Consider the following 16,862-nt stretch of genomic DNA (forward strand, 5'->3'; position numbering starts at 1 on the left):
TAATAATATTAAATTTAAAAAAATAAATTATTATTAATAAAATTTATGTATAAAAAGTTTAGGTGTTAATAAACTTCACAAAATTTTAAAAATAATTTATTCTTTAAAAAAAAAAGTCATCTTTTCTCTTAAAATTGTATTATTTTACTTTTTGACCAGTAAAATATTTTATATTAATTAATTTTTCTCAATATTTAAACATACATAAAAATCAAAATTATTTTTTAAAAAATATATTTCATAAAATAAATAAAAGCTTATAAAACTTAATTACTAAACCAACTGAATTTAAACTCTTTTAATAAATAAACTGAATTTAAACTCTTAAGGTATTAAGTTTGGTAAGACGCATGACACAAATTCATTTTCAAATTCATAAACAGACTCGATAATTGATTTATTGAATAGATTCGTAAACAGTCTTGTTAAATAAGTTGTACTCTCAAAAACCAAGTTCGCTTTTTAATATTAGAACTTGAATTAAGTTTGACTCGAGTCTATATAAATTTTCATGAGTCAAGTTTAAGTAGTGGCGAAACCGGTAGGTATTTTTTTTTATTTTTTAAACTTTATAATTCAAAATTAATATTTATTTATTTTCTTTTTAAAAAAATTAAAGAAAACAATTTTTTTCTTAAAAAATGAAGGATTTATAGTAATATGAATTGAAGTAAATTTTTTAAACATAATTATTATTAATGATATTACCAAAAATTGATAAAGAAGCAAATAAGCATGGTTTTTATACTTCTTAATTTATAAGTTTATAACTTTAACATTTGATATTATCTATTACAATCATATCCTTTTGAAAAAGGTTTTCTAATAGATAGTGAATAATTGGTTATGTAATAGAATTAAATATCAATAGTTGGTTAAATATTATTTAGTCACATATATTAAATAATATATTTTTTATAAAATTAATATTTAAAATATTATATTAAGTTCTGTATAGAAATTTATAGGGATTTTTTTAAATTTCATTAATTTTTATATTATAAAAAACATTTTTTTTTTCAAAAATATTGTACATATATTTTCATATGCTCCACAAAAAGACACTGTTCAGTTGGTTGCCCCCACCATTACAAAGTGGTTTTGTATGTTGTGATCTTTGACAATAATGGCGGCCAACTCACTATTTTCTCCGTCCAATATTTTTCAAAATTCACTAATTATTGTATTTTTAATTAATTTTATTAATATATATATATATAATTTACAAATATGTTCCTCTTAATTTACTACGCAATTAAATATGTTAATTTTTCAGTTTTATAAGAGATATTTTTTGAAATCATAAACTTTTATTTATAATTTATTATATTTAGAAAACAATAACTATTTATAATGTTATTAACTTTATTTTATTACTTTTAAAAAATTTTAGTATTATTAAATAAAAATTAATAATTTAATATATTAAAATAAAAATTTTATCATAAATTTAAATTAAATTTAATTTTTACTATCGATATTCAATAGAAATTCTCGATAGAAATCCGCCATAACTAAACGAGATTGCGATTGCCTTGGTACCGGTCTTTGTACTCATTTTCAATTTGTGCTTTATTTTTGGATTGTTTCTGAGATATGCTACAAAGATTCAAGGTGATCATTTCTTTCTTTGGTTGATGGATTTCTTTAGTGAATCGAGGATTCTGAATTGGATTCAAGAAGAGGTGGTGCTTGCTTTAAAAGTTTTGCTTTCGTTATTCGTTTTCTAGCCTCTCCGACGCTTCCTAGCATGTGGATTTCGCCTCTGTTTTATTGCGATGCTCAAGGGGTTCGAGAAGTGGGACTAGGATTTATCTTGGATTGGACTCTCTTCTAATAATAATAATGATAATAATAGTGAATACGATAATAATTAAATCTATTAAATGAAAATTTTAAAATATTTATAATAATTTAAATTAAATTTAATACACTCAAAAATATAAATTGAAACGGTTTGTGGAAAGGAGTGTTTATGACTCGTATAAAGGGTATATTACCATTTTCACAATCGATATAAAATTTAATATTCTCTCACCTCTAAAATTTTAGTAGTGGTGCATTGCATATTTATAAGAGATCTAATATTGGAGAAGAAACTCTGATGTTCATATTAAATTTAATCAGACCTACTGTTCAATCCGGTTGTGAAGAAAGGATAATGTGTCTTCTTAGATGGACGCACTCCTCTTCTTGAGCTAGGGTAATACGCCCTCTCGTGCACTTCTCCTCCTTTAATTAATTTTTGAATAAATTAAGTGTGATTCAAATTTAATATAGTATTAAATCTTCAATGTTGGTCTTCCTATAAATATATCGCGCACCATTAAAATTCTGGACATGAAAAAATATTAAGTCTATGTTGATTAGTGAAAAGAATAATGTGCTCGTTATATAGACCAAATTTAACGTATTCCTATCCAATTCTTTTTAATTTATTATTATTAGAACTATAGTAATAAATTAATTTTTAAAAGTTAAAAATAAATTATAATATAATTTTTAAAATTTTATTTAATTAATAAAGTAATTTTTAAAATATATATTTTTATTTTAATAATATTATTTTTTGTTAATTCTATTATTTATTTTTTATTTTTATTTTTATATATGATAAAATAATAAAAATGTAAAATGTAAAAAATAAAATTTTAAAAATTAAAATATATAATATTCTATTTTATTTAATACTATTAATATAAAGTAAAATTTTTATACATAAAATATATGCAAATAATTTAATATATTAAATATAAAAAATCATTGAAATACTACACATGATATTATATAATAGGAATTTATTTATAATAAATATAAATATGTTTGAATTTTTTTATTTAATAATAATAATAATTGGCAAGATTAGCAGCCATGAATGGAAGTGTCCTGTAAATTGCTGATTTTAATTAATTAAGATGCTATTTTTATTTATTATAAAAATGGAAAAAAAGCAGCTGTCCCTACATATATATGGTGAGTGGGACCCTTTTTATTTTATTTTCTTTTTGAGTTTCAAGAAAATGAAACAAATAATGTAAAAGATTCCATTTTTTGTGAGCTCAAGCAAGAAAATAGTGATTTTTTTTTTTTTAAGAAATGTTATAATTTCCTTTGCTTCGGATACAAAAGAAAAAACAAAAAAATCAAAACAAAACACAAGTGGTTGCTGATTTTTGCCACTGCATTATCAGCTTCTGGTTGCTAAAGGGGATGTTGGGATTTGATTGAGCTTCTCTGAAAACCGTCTTCTGGGTTTTAAAATTTAGAGGAAAGTATGAATTTGGGAATTTGTTTCTCATATCAAAATCCATGCTTTTGAGCTCAGTATCAGGTATTAGACTGTCATTTTTCTGGCTAGAAGTTCATAGATTGTATGCAGCTTCCGAGTTTTTTGTTTTTTTGTTTTTATTAATTGTCGGCTGTTTGTGATAGAGTTTGGGAATCTGCTGTGGTTGTTCATTTTCGCTGCGAGAGACAATTGAAAATCCAGGTTTCTTTTGAGATTGCCGGCGATTGTTTCTTGTAAGTTTGAGAATTGGGATTTTAAGTAGGAAGTGTTATTTGTCAGATGTGCTTGATGCCTGTGAAATTCATGCTAGATCATGTTGAAACGGATACTTTGATGCCTTTGAAATCCAAGGATCAATATTTCAGGTGTAAAGGAAGTTCTCTCTTACTCTTGCTGCGAGGTGCTGATTTTCTAGTGGCTTTTTGTGTATGATCATGGATTGGCAGAAATAATTTTGTGGGTTTGTTAATTCAAAGAATCGGGATTTCATTTATGAGCAATTCATTACTTTCTGAAATTGATTGATAATTCAGGGAGGTATTCTGTATGATCATGGAGAAGCAGAGCAGTTTCAAGGGACGAACAATGGAGAAACAGCAAAGTTTTAAACAGAAGGTGATGGAAAAACTTCCAAGTTTTCGAGGTGGAACAGAAAATCAATCCACTTCCCGAGGAGTAATGGAAAAACATCCCAGCTTTCGGGGAGCACTAGAGAAACAGAAGAGTTTTCGTGGATTTGTAGAAAACCAGAAGACGTTTCGCTCCGTGATGGAGAGACAACTTAGTTTTATTGGAGGTGGTGAGAGGAAGAAGAGCAAGGAGTCGCCTGGAAAGCGAGGTGACTCACAGATCCATTTGGCAGCTCGAGCAGGGAATTTGAGTCGAATTAGGGAGATCCTTCAGAATTGTGATGGTAATCATGCAAAGGATTTGTTGGCAATTCAGAATCAAGAAGGAGAAACTCCCCTCTATGCAGCTGCAGAGAATGGTCATGCAGGAGTAGTTGCAGAGATGTTGGGATACATGGACTTGCAGACTGCATCAATAGCAGCTAGGAATGGATTTGATCCATTCCATGTTGCAGCTAAGCAGGGTCATCTTGGTAAGAGCTGATCTGATTTTGCAACACACTTACTATGTAACCAAAATTTTCCTTTAATGTTCCTTGACAAAATGTCTAATATGGCCATACCTCTGTCTTCAAGATAGCAATTACAGTAACAGTTCAATCTCATTCAAGAGTTGTGCAAGACATGTTGCCACTATTTGTGATTTTTTTTAACTATTATTTTTTCTACTAGAATGCAAATGATTATATTGAAGATATTTCTTACTAAGAAATGGGAATTACTCTTTTCCCTAGCTTAAATCTGATGTTAAAATGCGTAGATATCTTTAGCCAATACGTTCATGCATTCTAGGTTTATAGTGATGAATGCCTGACATCCTAATGTTAATTATATGGCTATGTTCGAGGATTCTTGTCTCTCATCTAGTATTGTTATGGATCAAATCCATAACAATTATCTTCAGCACATCATATGAGTTTCTTTGTCCATAGTCCATATGACCACCATATGCATGAGGATAAATTGTTTTATATTTAAGATCACTGCAGTGCAAATTACTTATATGATAACTGCACTGTTTTAAAGCTATCTCTTTTCATGGATGAAAAGCTGAAGCAATTTTCGGGAAATCCCTAACATTATCCCTTTGACACATTCAACCGATACAACTGTACTCCTAACCTGTTATACTCTTCTATATGATTCTTTCTTTCAATTTGCCTAGCTAGGACCATATTCAGCTTCATATGATGTCACTACACGCTTATGTGGACTGTCAACCTATTGCAACCATCTTCTTGTACAAGCTTAAGAGTTAAGACATGCTGTAATGAGTTATATGATATGTAAGCAAGCGACAGACAGATTTGGTCCCTTTTGTATCTGCAATATTGAACATTTTCTTCTTTTCTATTTTGTTTGGTTGTTGCTTCTGATTTTTCCCCTTCTAAATTTTGCAGAGGTATTGAAGGAACTTTTGCATGGTTTCCCCAACTTGGCCATGACCACAGATTTATCCTGTACAACTGCCTTACACACAGCTGCTGCTCAAGGACACATTGATGTAGTTAATCTCCTTCTGGAAACAGATTCAAATCTAGTTAAAATTGCTCGGAATAATGGTAAAAGTGCCCTTCATACTGCTGCAAGGATGGGACACTTGGAAGTCGTCAGATCCATATTAAGCAAGGATCCAAGCACTGGCCTTAGAACTGATAAGAAAGGACAAACTGCACTGCACATGGCTGTGAAAGGGCAAAATAAGGAAATTGTGCTTGAATTGTTAAAAGCTGACATCTCTGTTATGAGCTTGGAAGATAATAAAGGAAACACAGCATTGCATATTGCAACAAAGAAGGGCCGTATACAGGTGCATACTTTTCTTCATCTTTCCTTCTCATTACCTAGCCTGTGACATATATTGACTGCTAATATTTCCTCCAGAGAAACATTTTGTTTTTCTGTCTCATATCCCATTAAAAAATCTCTATTGTTGTATCTGACCTCTAATGATGGTTGCAATTTAAGACTGAAATCAAGTAAATTTATTACTTGTTATGCCTTCAACCATATGTTGAAAGTTAATGTTCATATGCCTTAAATGAAAAGCACCACCATTCTCCATCTCCTATTTCAGTGACAACGATTTGAGAAACTCTAAAACATGATGCTAGTAAAAATGGCTATCATTTATCCATGTTTCTCCTTCCCAGGCTGACAAAAGTAACAAGCATTGTACATAGAGATTTCTTCTTTTATTTCTATGTGAATTCTAACACAAGTACTTGTAGCATACTCTTTTAGATAAGATGTTTCAAATATCGAGGAGTTTTTCAGTAGAGGTTTCCAATTTATGTGGATGGGGCTGTTAAGCGGTTTCCTTTATTCTTAACTTGACAGATCCCCTCATTCACTAGAACCCATTCTTATCAACTGGGGAAAGAAAATAATCTGAAAGTGGAGTCAGAAAATAATGCAGAAAACAGGTGTAGGTTGGCTATTTTGGGTCAGATTTAACAAGAGCAAATCTTTCATGGAATGAATCGATAATTTCAAAATATTTTGAGAATATAGCCTTTTCATGGATTCATCTGTAATAAGATATTCTATTCCTTTTGGCTTTAAAACTTTTATTGAGATTTGGCTTCATTTACTTGCAGAATGTACGTTGCTTGTTATCAGTTGAAGGTATCAATGTCAATGCAACTAACAAGGCTGGAGAAACCCCACTTGACATTGCAGAAAAACTTGGCATTTCACAGGTTGTGTCCATGTTGAAGGAACTAGGGGCTTTCAATTCTAAAGATCTTGGAAAACCACCAAATCCGGCAAAGCAACTTAAGCAGACGGTCAGCGACATAAAACATGAAGTTCAGTCCCAGCTTCAGCAGACCCGTCAAACGGGTTTCAAAGTGCAGAAGATCGCAAAGAAGTTGAAGAAACTCCATATTAGTGGCCTCAACAATGCTATCAATTCTGCAACTGTTGTTGCTGTGCTCATAGCCACAGTCGCTTTTGCAGCCATTTTCACTGTGCCTGGGCAATATGTTGAGGATAAAACTGAAGGAACGTCTCTGGGGCAAGCTCATATAGCAAAAAATCCAGCTTTCTTAGTCTTCTGTGTGTTTGATAGCCTGGCATTATTCATTTCGCTAGCTGTTGTCGTAGTTCAAACCTCAGTTGTTGTGATTGAACAGAAGGCAAAGAAACAGCTCGTTTTTGTCATTAACAAGCTCATGTGGCTGGCTTGCCTCTTTATTTCAGTTGCCTTTATTTCTCTCTCTTACGTGGTGGTGGGTCAGAAGTCAAGGTGGCTGGCTATTTGTGCAACGGTAATTGGTGGTTCGATCATGCTTACTACAATTGGCTCCATGTGCTATTGTGTGATTTTGCATAGAATGGAGGAGTCAAGATTGAGGAGTATAAGGAGGGAGAGTCGATCCGGTTCTTACTCTATGTCTATGGTATCAGACCATGAGGTCTTGGACAGTGAATATAAGAGGATGTATGCACTGTAAGGACATCATAATGGAGAGAAATGAATCACCTATGAGCAGCTGCATTATTATTCTAGTCTATATTATGAAAATAGCTACATGATTCTAATGATCTTAAATGGTAATGAAATTCTCTTGCAAGTTGCATTCAGGTGTTGCGGCACTGGAATAATTCGAAGAGACGAATAGAGATTCAGATTCAGCGATTGAAAGACGCCTGTGCATATGGTCATCCCTTTTGGTTTACTTCTGCAAGAAGGTGCTTTCGACAAGATGCTGGTTTTTTTTTTGTGAAGCATCCACACTAGGGTGAGCTCTTGTTACTGTTTGAATCTGATTTACAAATAGTTACAGATTTGATAAAGGCTCAAATTTGGGCAGAAGGAGTTGATGACTGATGCCCTTTCTTGGGTCCGGTTGGATTGTATTTTGTATGCATGGGAAAATATAACAGTGAAATTATATTTGTAGTTAATGTAGAAAAGCTTACCTACATGACATGGTATTAATTTCTTTCCAGCTTCCTTGTGCATTTGATTTTGTTGGAATATTTGTTCTCCAATTTAGACTGAACTAATACTAACTTGGGTAATACAAAAGAAAAAGAAAAAAAAGACTAATTGATCAAGAACTAGAACTAATTGATCAGTCCAGTTCATGGTCCAACCTAGACCGTGGCCAGTACTAAGTCTCTATCTTTGTTGTTCAGTGATGGCTACCACCCACTGATTCTTCTATTGCTCAGGGAAAAAAGAAATTGAAAACACTGCAGTCTTAGCAAAAAACCAAGATTAAGAATCATAAATTCACTGTAACTACAAAGCTTGGGTGAAAATGGAGCTTAAAAAATTTGCTCCTGATGAAAATACATGTGAACAAAAAAATTTTGAACCTCTCCAGAAATGAATGAAAAGGAGATCATTTATGCCCCATGAATATTTACATCAAGATGCATCTAATAACTATCAGGACTTCAGTTTTAACTTCAAGATTTACGTGAATTTCGAAAATCGTCACCTTTATCAGAAGAACTACTTGATTGCTTTTGTTCTGAACGGTTAACTGCTCCTCCCTGGTTTTTTCTAGAGTTTGTTTTCGACTCTAGGCGAACCGCCTTGGCTGAGAAGCAGTGACGGACATGGATTTTGTGACTTTTCATTTCTGTTGAGCTACATCCTTGAACAATCAGACATAAAATCACTTCCTTATCACGTGTGTCTTCACACCACCAGTTCTGTGGGATGCCATCAACCAAATCTTCCAAGGTATGAAACTCTTCATGATGTACTGAGACCTCTGCATACTGATCAGGCTTAATTAAGCCAGCAGCTGGTGTGACCTGTGCATTGAATGAACAATATCAGCCATGAATAGACCTTCAGAGATATGGCCAAATGCATACTTACATGACTGTACAAACACTTAAGTAATGTTTTTTAAAAGTTTAAATATTTATTTGGTTACGATTAAAATTGAAGTATCTGATAAGAAAAATACATACTAAAGCATAGATACGCAAATACGTGTTTGGCCGAGAGCTATAGATGCATCACTGGCAAAGTAGAATCCAATTCAAAAACACGGAAAACTACCTCAAGCCATCGGGGAAAGCCATAGGAGCCTCTTGAGCGATACTCTGGTTCTTCTCCATCATCCTTGATAGTGCATTGGCCTTCACAAATAATGTTGAATACAGCTTTTTCCTTCATGCACTTGTTAGTAATACGTAGAATGCATGTGTCCTGGTTTTGCAAGACGATATTGTTGGTGCTTACAACAGTTTCTGGAACATTACGTGATTCTTCAATCAAAGACCTGATTTTCTCATTATATCTAATAATGTTCCCAAACTCTTGTCTCCTTACTGATCTGTCAGCATGGGCAATTTGGACATTAAATTTACATCGGACGGGTTTGTGATCACTCTCTGTGACATCCATGCATGCCTCATACCTTGTACACATGGAGACGAAATGTTAGAATATTAATAAAGGATGAAGAAGGCATAAAAAAAAAAAAACAAAAAAAACTTACTGTATAACCGATGAGACTATAGGACACTCTAAACTGCAATCAGATACCGGAGCTACTCGATTGTCACGATATATTATCCGATCGCACCAGGCAGGAATGCGTTTTTTCTCCCCAGAATCATATCCTGTGAAGAATGTGCATCGTGAAAGTTTAACTGAATGAGAAACTGATTTGTTTAAAGAAATTATATAAGACTGATCCACTTCAAGAGATTTTCCAGATAAGTCACTACTATAAAAATAGGTTTAAGACAGCGACGATAAATTATTGTCTTATATACTTTAACTATAGTCATAGGCCAATAGTAACGGTTTAAAATATGTTGCATTTGTGCATCTGTCTCTGCCGTTAAGCATAAAACGGTAGTTAAATTGTTAATTTACAACTGCTGCTAAGATACTGTGGCCTAAAATCTAAAATGTAGTAGTGGGTGTAGACCTACAAAACAAGTTTTACCTCCTAAACCCGGTATGTTTCTTTCAAACTTGTATGTAGGAGGGAATCTGATGAGAGCCTCACGCATTCCTTGGAAAACTTTTCCTGCTTTCATTTCTGCTCTCAGCTGATCCTTTTCTCTAAGCCAATCAAAGCTTCTTTGCGAAACAAAATCCCTTGCTTCATCGTAAGTTATACCAAAAAGTCGGTAATTAAAGTCACCAAGAAACACAACCATATCTGCTTCGCATAAATCAGACTTCGTGTTTTCAGAGTTGGTATTCACAGCCTGTGAAAACACCAAGGCTTGCAAGTTATCGATCATGCCAACAAAGATAATAATAATTGTAAGCTATAAAGAGCCAGAGATTGCTAGAGATCATTGGCGTAGATAAGAATGATGAGAACATAAAACATACATTTGTACTCTTATGCGTTTGAGTGGTTGTTGGGATATTTGGACCCTTAAGCGTTTGAGTGGTTGCGGAGTTACAGACTGCAATAGATAGCACCAACGGCAAGAAAAAAATACAAAGCAGCCAGAATAAATATATGGAGAAGCCAAGAGAGCAACACAAAAATAGGAGTCATACCATACCAGCTGATATAAGATTTGATGATCGGCTGAAGCCCATATTTCTAAAGATGTGATCAAAATCAGCATTGCGACGATTGACTGCCTCCAAATGTGCAGCCAAGTGACAGTTCACAAAGCATATTGTTCTGTCAAGAACCCTGATCCTCAAACCTACACCTCCCTGCAAGTATAAAGAGTAGCACAGCAAAAGAGTAAATTTAGAAGAGTGAGACTTTAAAGCATACACACATTTCAAACCTTATGACTAGTTTTACTTTCTACATCAAATTCTTCAGGATTCTGACTTATGCTATGAATTTGATTGGAAGTATACTAACTAAAAGATTGCAAAACATTATTGCATTTACCATACCAGATCCTGCAAATATCTGATACGACAAAATTCATATACCATAGTAATCCAAGTATGATAAACCTTATACAAAAAATTTAGGATCAGACATTTTTCATGGTTTACTTGTAATTCGTCAAACCACTTTATAGGCCAAACTAATGTCCATCAATTTCAGGAGGTCTTCAGCAGAAGCCTGAGAGATGGTAACAGTGCAGAATTTTTTGACACTAATGCATATGCTGCCAATGTAAGATCTCTCTAGACAATGTGAGTCGCGTATATATATTAACAACTAAAACTCCGAAATTCAATGGATTTTGGTAAATTTACTTTGTTCTATATATTCAAGTTTTGTCACATTCATGATTTCACATATAATAGAATTTATCAGATCACGCAATTAAACTCAGTTATAATGTTGGAGCTATATTGGTTTGGGATAGGATAGGGTAATGTACCCGTCTTCACATCTTAAGCACTACTCTCGCTTGAACTAGCTATTGGAGTGAGCTAGGCTAGACCCAAATTTAACAAGTTGCATACAAGAGTTACCACTAACATACAAAACCTATTATATTAATCTCTTTGGAAAATGCTATTTTCTAACTGGCTACTTTATCATTTCTTCTTTTTTTTTTCACACGAGAAAAGAGAACTAATTTCTAAATTTTATACACAACATATGAGCACAAGGAAGCCAATAACTATCACCTTATTACCAATAGCACGTCCAAAGCCACATGGAACTGCTCCAGCATCAACATCCCCCACATGTGCTCTAAGATTCTTCCTTACCCTAATTAACAACTTACAATATAAGTTCAAAAGAACATACAAATGTAGGAATACTAGGGATATAAACAAGGCAGCTTTATTACATGCCATAAAAGTTCCTTACATGCATTCTTCTTTATAATTACTTACCAAAGGGATATAAGTAAGCCTGCAAGCTGCCTAGAACCCATACGTTCAAAAGTTGTTCCTTCCTCTAACGCCTTCCCTATAGTGTCCTGCCACCACTGCCCAATAGAGCTTCCTTCTAGTCCTACCTGTTGTAGAAAAATAAACAGCAAATACAATAATGCATAAATCATGCCAATTTTATAGAATACGTAAACATGGAAGCATAAACACACAAATCATTTGAAAGAACAAAAAAGAAAAGGATGAAAATCACTGTGCAAATCATTTGTTGTTGATGATCATAATCCTTAGAAAACAAATAATTGAAATGTTAAGTAGTTTATCTCGACATAATTAAAACAGCAAACTTCATTTACAATGATTTAGAGTGGGGGAAGGGAGAATTCAAAGAGTGACAAGTATTGTATGCAAGAGAAACATAGAGTTAACGATTCAGCCTTACAGTTTCTTTGGCAGCAGACATTGCAAGAAAACCTGCACCCATCTCTACCTCTTGCAACCCTACAACAACAATGCCCACATCTGACACTGCAGAACCTAACCATGACATAAGTGCCTCATGAGATGCTCTTCCTTGACCAACATTCCATGTGCCCATTAAAATTCTGAAACTGTCTCGTCTTGTGTATACTACTTCTTTTTGTGCTAATTCTGATCTTACTATGTTGTCAAGAGGTCCAGGCGATGTGTGGTTCCATCCGCGTATACCTCCATGATTAGCCAAGCTAAAAATATAATCAGTCCCAACTGCTAACTTTATTACAGGATTACTATGAGCAACCCATACTGCAAGAAGATTTCCATCAAGATCTAATACTTGAACAATGCCGCTCGCATATCCCACATACATCCTTGTTCCAAAAGTGCACAAAGATTGAACAGCAGTAGAATGGTGACTATAATCTTGTAAACGATTTCCATTTCCATCCCACTGTATAAGGAGGCCATTAGAACATCCACTCCATATCATTCCATCTCCAGTTAGCACCAATGCTTCTGTTCGTTTGGTATCTTCTACAAATACCACTGCTCCCCTAGTGGCTACCCGACGAACAGCATCTGCAGCCCCCATTATGGCATTTCGTGAACGTTGCAAGAAGCCCTGTGTTTTGTCCTTTTTTGATGTGGAAACAAATTTTACCTTCATCTCATCTTCAACTGGCTGTTCCTGTGGCTGTGCTGATGGCAAGTCAATTCGATTTTCAGTTTGACCTTCAATATTGAATACTTTCAGAAGCTCCTTTGTATGAGCATCCCTACAGAAAATATAAGAAAATTTAAGCATTTCCTTTATTTGTTTCTCTTTCTGCTCACAGGGCCAAAGAATAAAAACAGTAATAGCTATTTGAAGAATATACTGGTGCAAAGAACATATTGGAAGTCAATACAGGTGAATGATGTCAACAATGCAGCAAGTAATGCAATAAGTGAAAGCATACCATAGAGAGAAGTATAGAGACTGAGCACACCAAACTTTAGCTCTAACTTTATCTGATAACAAGCACTTCACATCTGAAGATGATATACTACAGGCACCATTTACAGTGACTTGACTCCTAAGATCAATATTTGACCTCTCTACCAATAAAGCAGCCATGTGCTTTTCCTCAGGTGAAAGAGAAAGAGACTTTTCAATGGATTCCCATGGCCAAATCTTGATGACACCTCCTTCACCACCAGACCATATATCACCTGAAACCAAGCATAATAATTAGAAAACAAAAAATAAATACTGTTAAGAGGAAAGATGTATTAATTTTATCAAAGTTTTTGCATGCATGATCCATTCTTCTTTAGTAGATATAGAAAAATTCAACTATTTAAGTTTGTGAATTAAAAATTTAACCCTCAAGTTCATCCTTCTCTAAATGTTTATTTATATGAAGCATTTTAGATTTTGACTATGAAGTTTTTGTTTCAGTCTTATCCTTTTTTTTTTCTTGTCTAACCTGCAAAAATTTTCCTTCTTGGCAGATCTCATAATGACTAATTGAATTACTCTCTTGCTTATTATTTCTTTAATATTCTAGTTAACAGATTTGTTTACACCTTTAAATAAATTTTACAACCATTATAAGCTACAATAAAAATCAACACAATTATTTAAATATAAGCATAATGCATACTCAAAAATATGTGCTAAGATCTAAATAGACATTTAGTAATATTTATGTAAAAGTCATAATAGGGCATCTTTCTTATAATTCTTCTAAAATGTTGTTACTATAAATTTATAAATATTACTAATGATCGCTGGGCTTCTGGCACCCAAGCTGAGGTCGGACTTTGGAGAAAGAAACAGGCCTAAAGCTCAATAGACCCCACTGGACTGGGCTTCTGGCACCCAGGCTGAGGTCGGACTCTGGAGAAAGAAACAGGCCTAAAGCCCAATAGTTCCACTGAGCAGACCGGCCCAACATCGTCATTTGACTAATACAGACCGGACTGACCCTATGCTTGGATCTACTAGAGGAGAGTCTAATCCAGCGAAGTGAGGCAGGAGGGCAGGCCCAACTACCTCCAAACCTATCAACGTGCGCATCAGAGGGAAATTAAATGGCTATCTGATAGAGATGAGTGTATTGGTATGTCCGTACATACGGGTCTACATGACAAGGACACGTGGCACTGTAGTAAGGTGGCGATTATATGTCGAGGACAACAAAGGAAAAAGGATAAAGGGGAAGAACGTGATCTTTCCAAACTATAAATCCTATTTTCTGAATCTCATAAAATCAATTGCAATCATAGAAAAACATTATTTGCATAAAATGTTACTGTAAACATTGGATAATAGCCACATTCACTTAAATAACTTCTTGTGCAATAATTTTCACAGTTATAACCTTTGCCAAATGTCTATTTAGACCTTGTTTCTGCATGCATAAAAAAGTATCGAGAGACAAGATATGACTATATTGAGAATATTAAATTGATTTATTAGAGATAATCAAAACGATCAAAGGCTAACTTTGCCTGCTACCCATGAAACTTGGAGACCACACCATCTCACATATATTTATCGTCTATATGAACCTACAGTGTAAATACATGGGATTCATCCACATGAAATCCCATGTATTTTAATAATGGAAAGTATTTTCCTTATCATATAATACAAATGTTTTATTAAGAAATGCATTGTCCAGATGTTTCAAAACTCAGATCATAACTTTAAGCAAAAGAAGAAGACCTTACCGTAAGTACTCGTTATTATAGAAAGAACGGGACCTTTATGAGCTTGCCATGATAATCCTTCCTTGAAGGGGACATTATCATCCAATTTTTGATCCATTTTCCAAGACCTGATCTTTCCATCCTTGTGTCCACTCCAAACCAGCTTAATCCCTTTATCAACCATCAAACACATGGCGGGCGATGTGTTTGCGGATTCATGAAATGGCGCTGCATCCTCATCACCCCTTCTCACTCTTCCCCCTAGCCCAGACCCTGGGTCATATGCATGCTCCAAGATCCAAAACCTGACTCCACTCTCCTGACCAGCCCACAATTGCGTCTCTGTACAAGCAATGTTTCTCAAGAATTTACCTCCCTGTGTTTCCCTAAGAGGATGTGGTCTGAGTTCCAGACACGTAGGACGTCCAGGATGGACCGCTGCCCTAGTTGGAGCCTTAAATATTCCTGTCCCTCCACTAGCAATAAATTCCGGCAATTGGGTTTGCCGGATTTCATCTGGAGGACCCTCTACGACGAGATTCAAATCTAGCCTTTGCTGGAGAATCTCATCACCACCTCCACCACCACCACCACCACCACTCCCGGTCCCACTCCCACTACCACCAAGAGTATTGCATGTAGAGGGGGAAGGTGATGGGTAGGTGTAGTAATCGTCATCGGAAGAGTCCACGTAACGTTCAGAAGAAACGTGTGGGATGTGATCAAGACTATGTTTTCTGGGATGGTGTTTTTTCGGGCCAGAATTGCTACGGAACTGTTGGCTGTAGGAATGCATTCTCCGATTAGATGGTGGGATGAAACTTAGCCCGGCCAAAGCTTCACGATCCTCGTCTTCTTCAACTCTGTCCTCCATGATTGCTGTTGTTGCTGAGCGTCAAGAATCTTGAAAAGTTGATGGAAAGAAAGAGAGAAAGAAAGAAAGAAAGAAAGAAAGAGAGAAAGAGAGATGGAAAATGGAAAGGAAAGAAAGAGTCCAGGGGAGAGATCCACAAGTGCAGGAGAAGAATAAAGGAAAGCATTTTGCAGCGAAGAGTTCGGAGTAGTGTACGGTGAGGAGTTCTCCATACTACCAGGAACATTGGCGGCCTTTGGCTTTTTTTTCTTCGTTTGCTCCTCTTTCATTTCCAAAGATTCTTTTTATAGAATAATATTTTATGATCAATTTATTTGTCTCATAAATTATAATTATTTAACAATATTTTGAATATTAATCAAATGGGTGCACAATTTTTTTTTTAAATGCCTAAATTTGTCCATGATATCAAAAATTTCCGCTTCACGCATGTGATAATTCATATATCCAATATCTAACTTTGAGTTTACATATCACTCAGGATCATACTTAATAAAACTCATATATAGTATTTAAGATATATTAATTAATTTAATCACATATAATTAAATTCTTTCTTATAGATGATACTACTATTATAAATTTTTTTTAGCTCTTTATATTATCATTTTAGTAATAATAAGTTTATAATTATTTCATCTTTATTAATTACATAGATAATAAAAGCGATTGCATGTATGAAAATGTCAATATTTTATTTGTCCAACATACTATTTCAAATTTTAATATATATTCTAAAAAATTTATGTATTAGTATATATATGAATTCACAAAATGATTAGGTAAAAAATATCATTCTTATTAATAATATAATTCACATGGACACGTGAAGAAGAAAAAAATATATAATATAAGTATATCAACATCTACGCAAACCCAATAATTTAATATGTTTATTGAAAACATCCATATTAATAGTCTTCGCAAAGGGAATAACAGTCATATCATGCATATAAATATACTTCATGTTCACTTTTTTTAGTAACCATATCTCTTATAAAACTACACTTTATATAATATGTTTAGTTTTTTCATAGTAAATAGGATCCTTTTTGTAGGTCGCAATTAACCGTCACAGCCTCAACAACATTATCAAGATACTCCCAAATATACTTTAATCAAACAACTTCT

General features: G+C 33.9%; 2 protein-coding genes across 9 annotated transcripts; one reads left to right on the plus strand and one right to left on the minus strand.

The window, feature by feature from the left end:
* The first annotated feature begins 3,096 nt into the window (after positions 1–3,096).
* Positions 3,097–7,887, plus strand: LOC110624668 (ankyrin repeat-containing protein At5g02620). 8 transcript variants are annotated; one of them, XM_043954014.1, is made up of 6 exons: positions 3,097–3,331; positions 3,433–3,522; positions 3,655–3,745; positions 3,823–4,391; positions 5,319–5,728; positions 6,519–7,887. In XM_043954014.1, the coding sequence occupies exons 4-6, from the start codon at positions 3,836–3,838 to the stop codon at positions 7,374–7,376; spliced, it is 1,824 nt and encodes a 607-aa protein (XP_043809949.1). In that variant the 5' UTR covers positions 3,097–3,331; positions 3,433–3,522; positions 3,655–3,745; positions 3,823–3,835; the 3' UTR covers positions 7,377–7,887. The 8 variants fall into 8 exon arrangements, with proteins under 8 accessions (XP_043809949.1, XP_021625604.1, XP_021625621.1 ...); XM_021769912.2 differs by having other exon boundaries at positions 3,433–3,745; XM_021769929.2 differs by lacking the exon at positions 3,655–3,745.
* A 260-nt stretch (positions 7,888–8,147) lies between these two features.
* Positions 8,148–15,972, minus strand: LOC110623417 (type I inositol polyphosphate 5-phosphatase 12). Its single transcript, XM_021768363.2, has 11 exons — positions 14,879–15,972; positions 13,120–13,372; positions 12,123–12,936; positions 11,681–11,805; positions 11,468–11,552; positions 10,423–10,582; positions 10,244–10,320; positions 9,846–10,113; positions 9,390–9,513; positions 8,948–9,308; positions 8,148–8,694 (listed from the first exon to the last, which is right to left on the minus strand). The coding sequence occupies exons 1-11, from the start codon at positions 15,729–15,731 to the stop codon at positions 8,341–8,343; spliced, it is 3,474 nt and encodes a 1,157-aa protein (XP_021624055.1). The 5' UTR covers positions 15,732–15,972; the 3' UTR covers positions 8,148–8,340.
* Between the last annotated feature and the right edge of the window lie 890 nt (positions 15,973–16,862).

The sequence above is a fragment of the Manihot esculenta genome, chromosome 1 (genome assembly GCF_001659605.2).
Source record: "Manihot esculenta cultivar AM560-2 chromosome 1, M.esculenta_v8, whole genome shotgun sequence".
Lineage (NCBI taxonomy): Eukaryota > Viridiplantae > Streptophyta > Magnoliopsida > Malpighiales > Euphorbiaceae > Manihot > Manihot esculenta.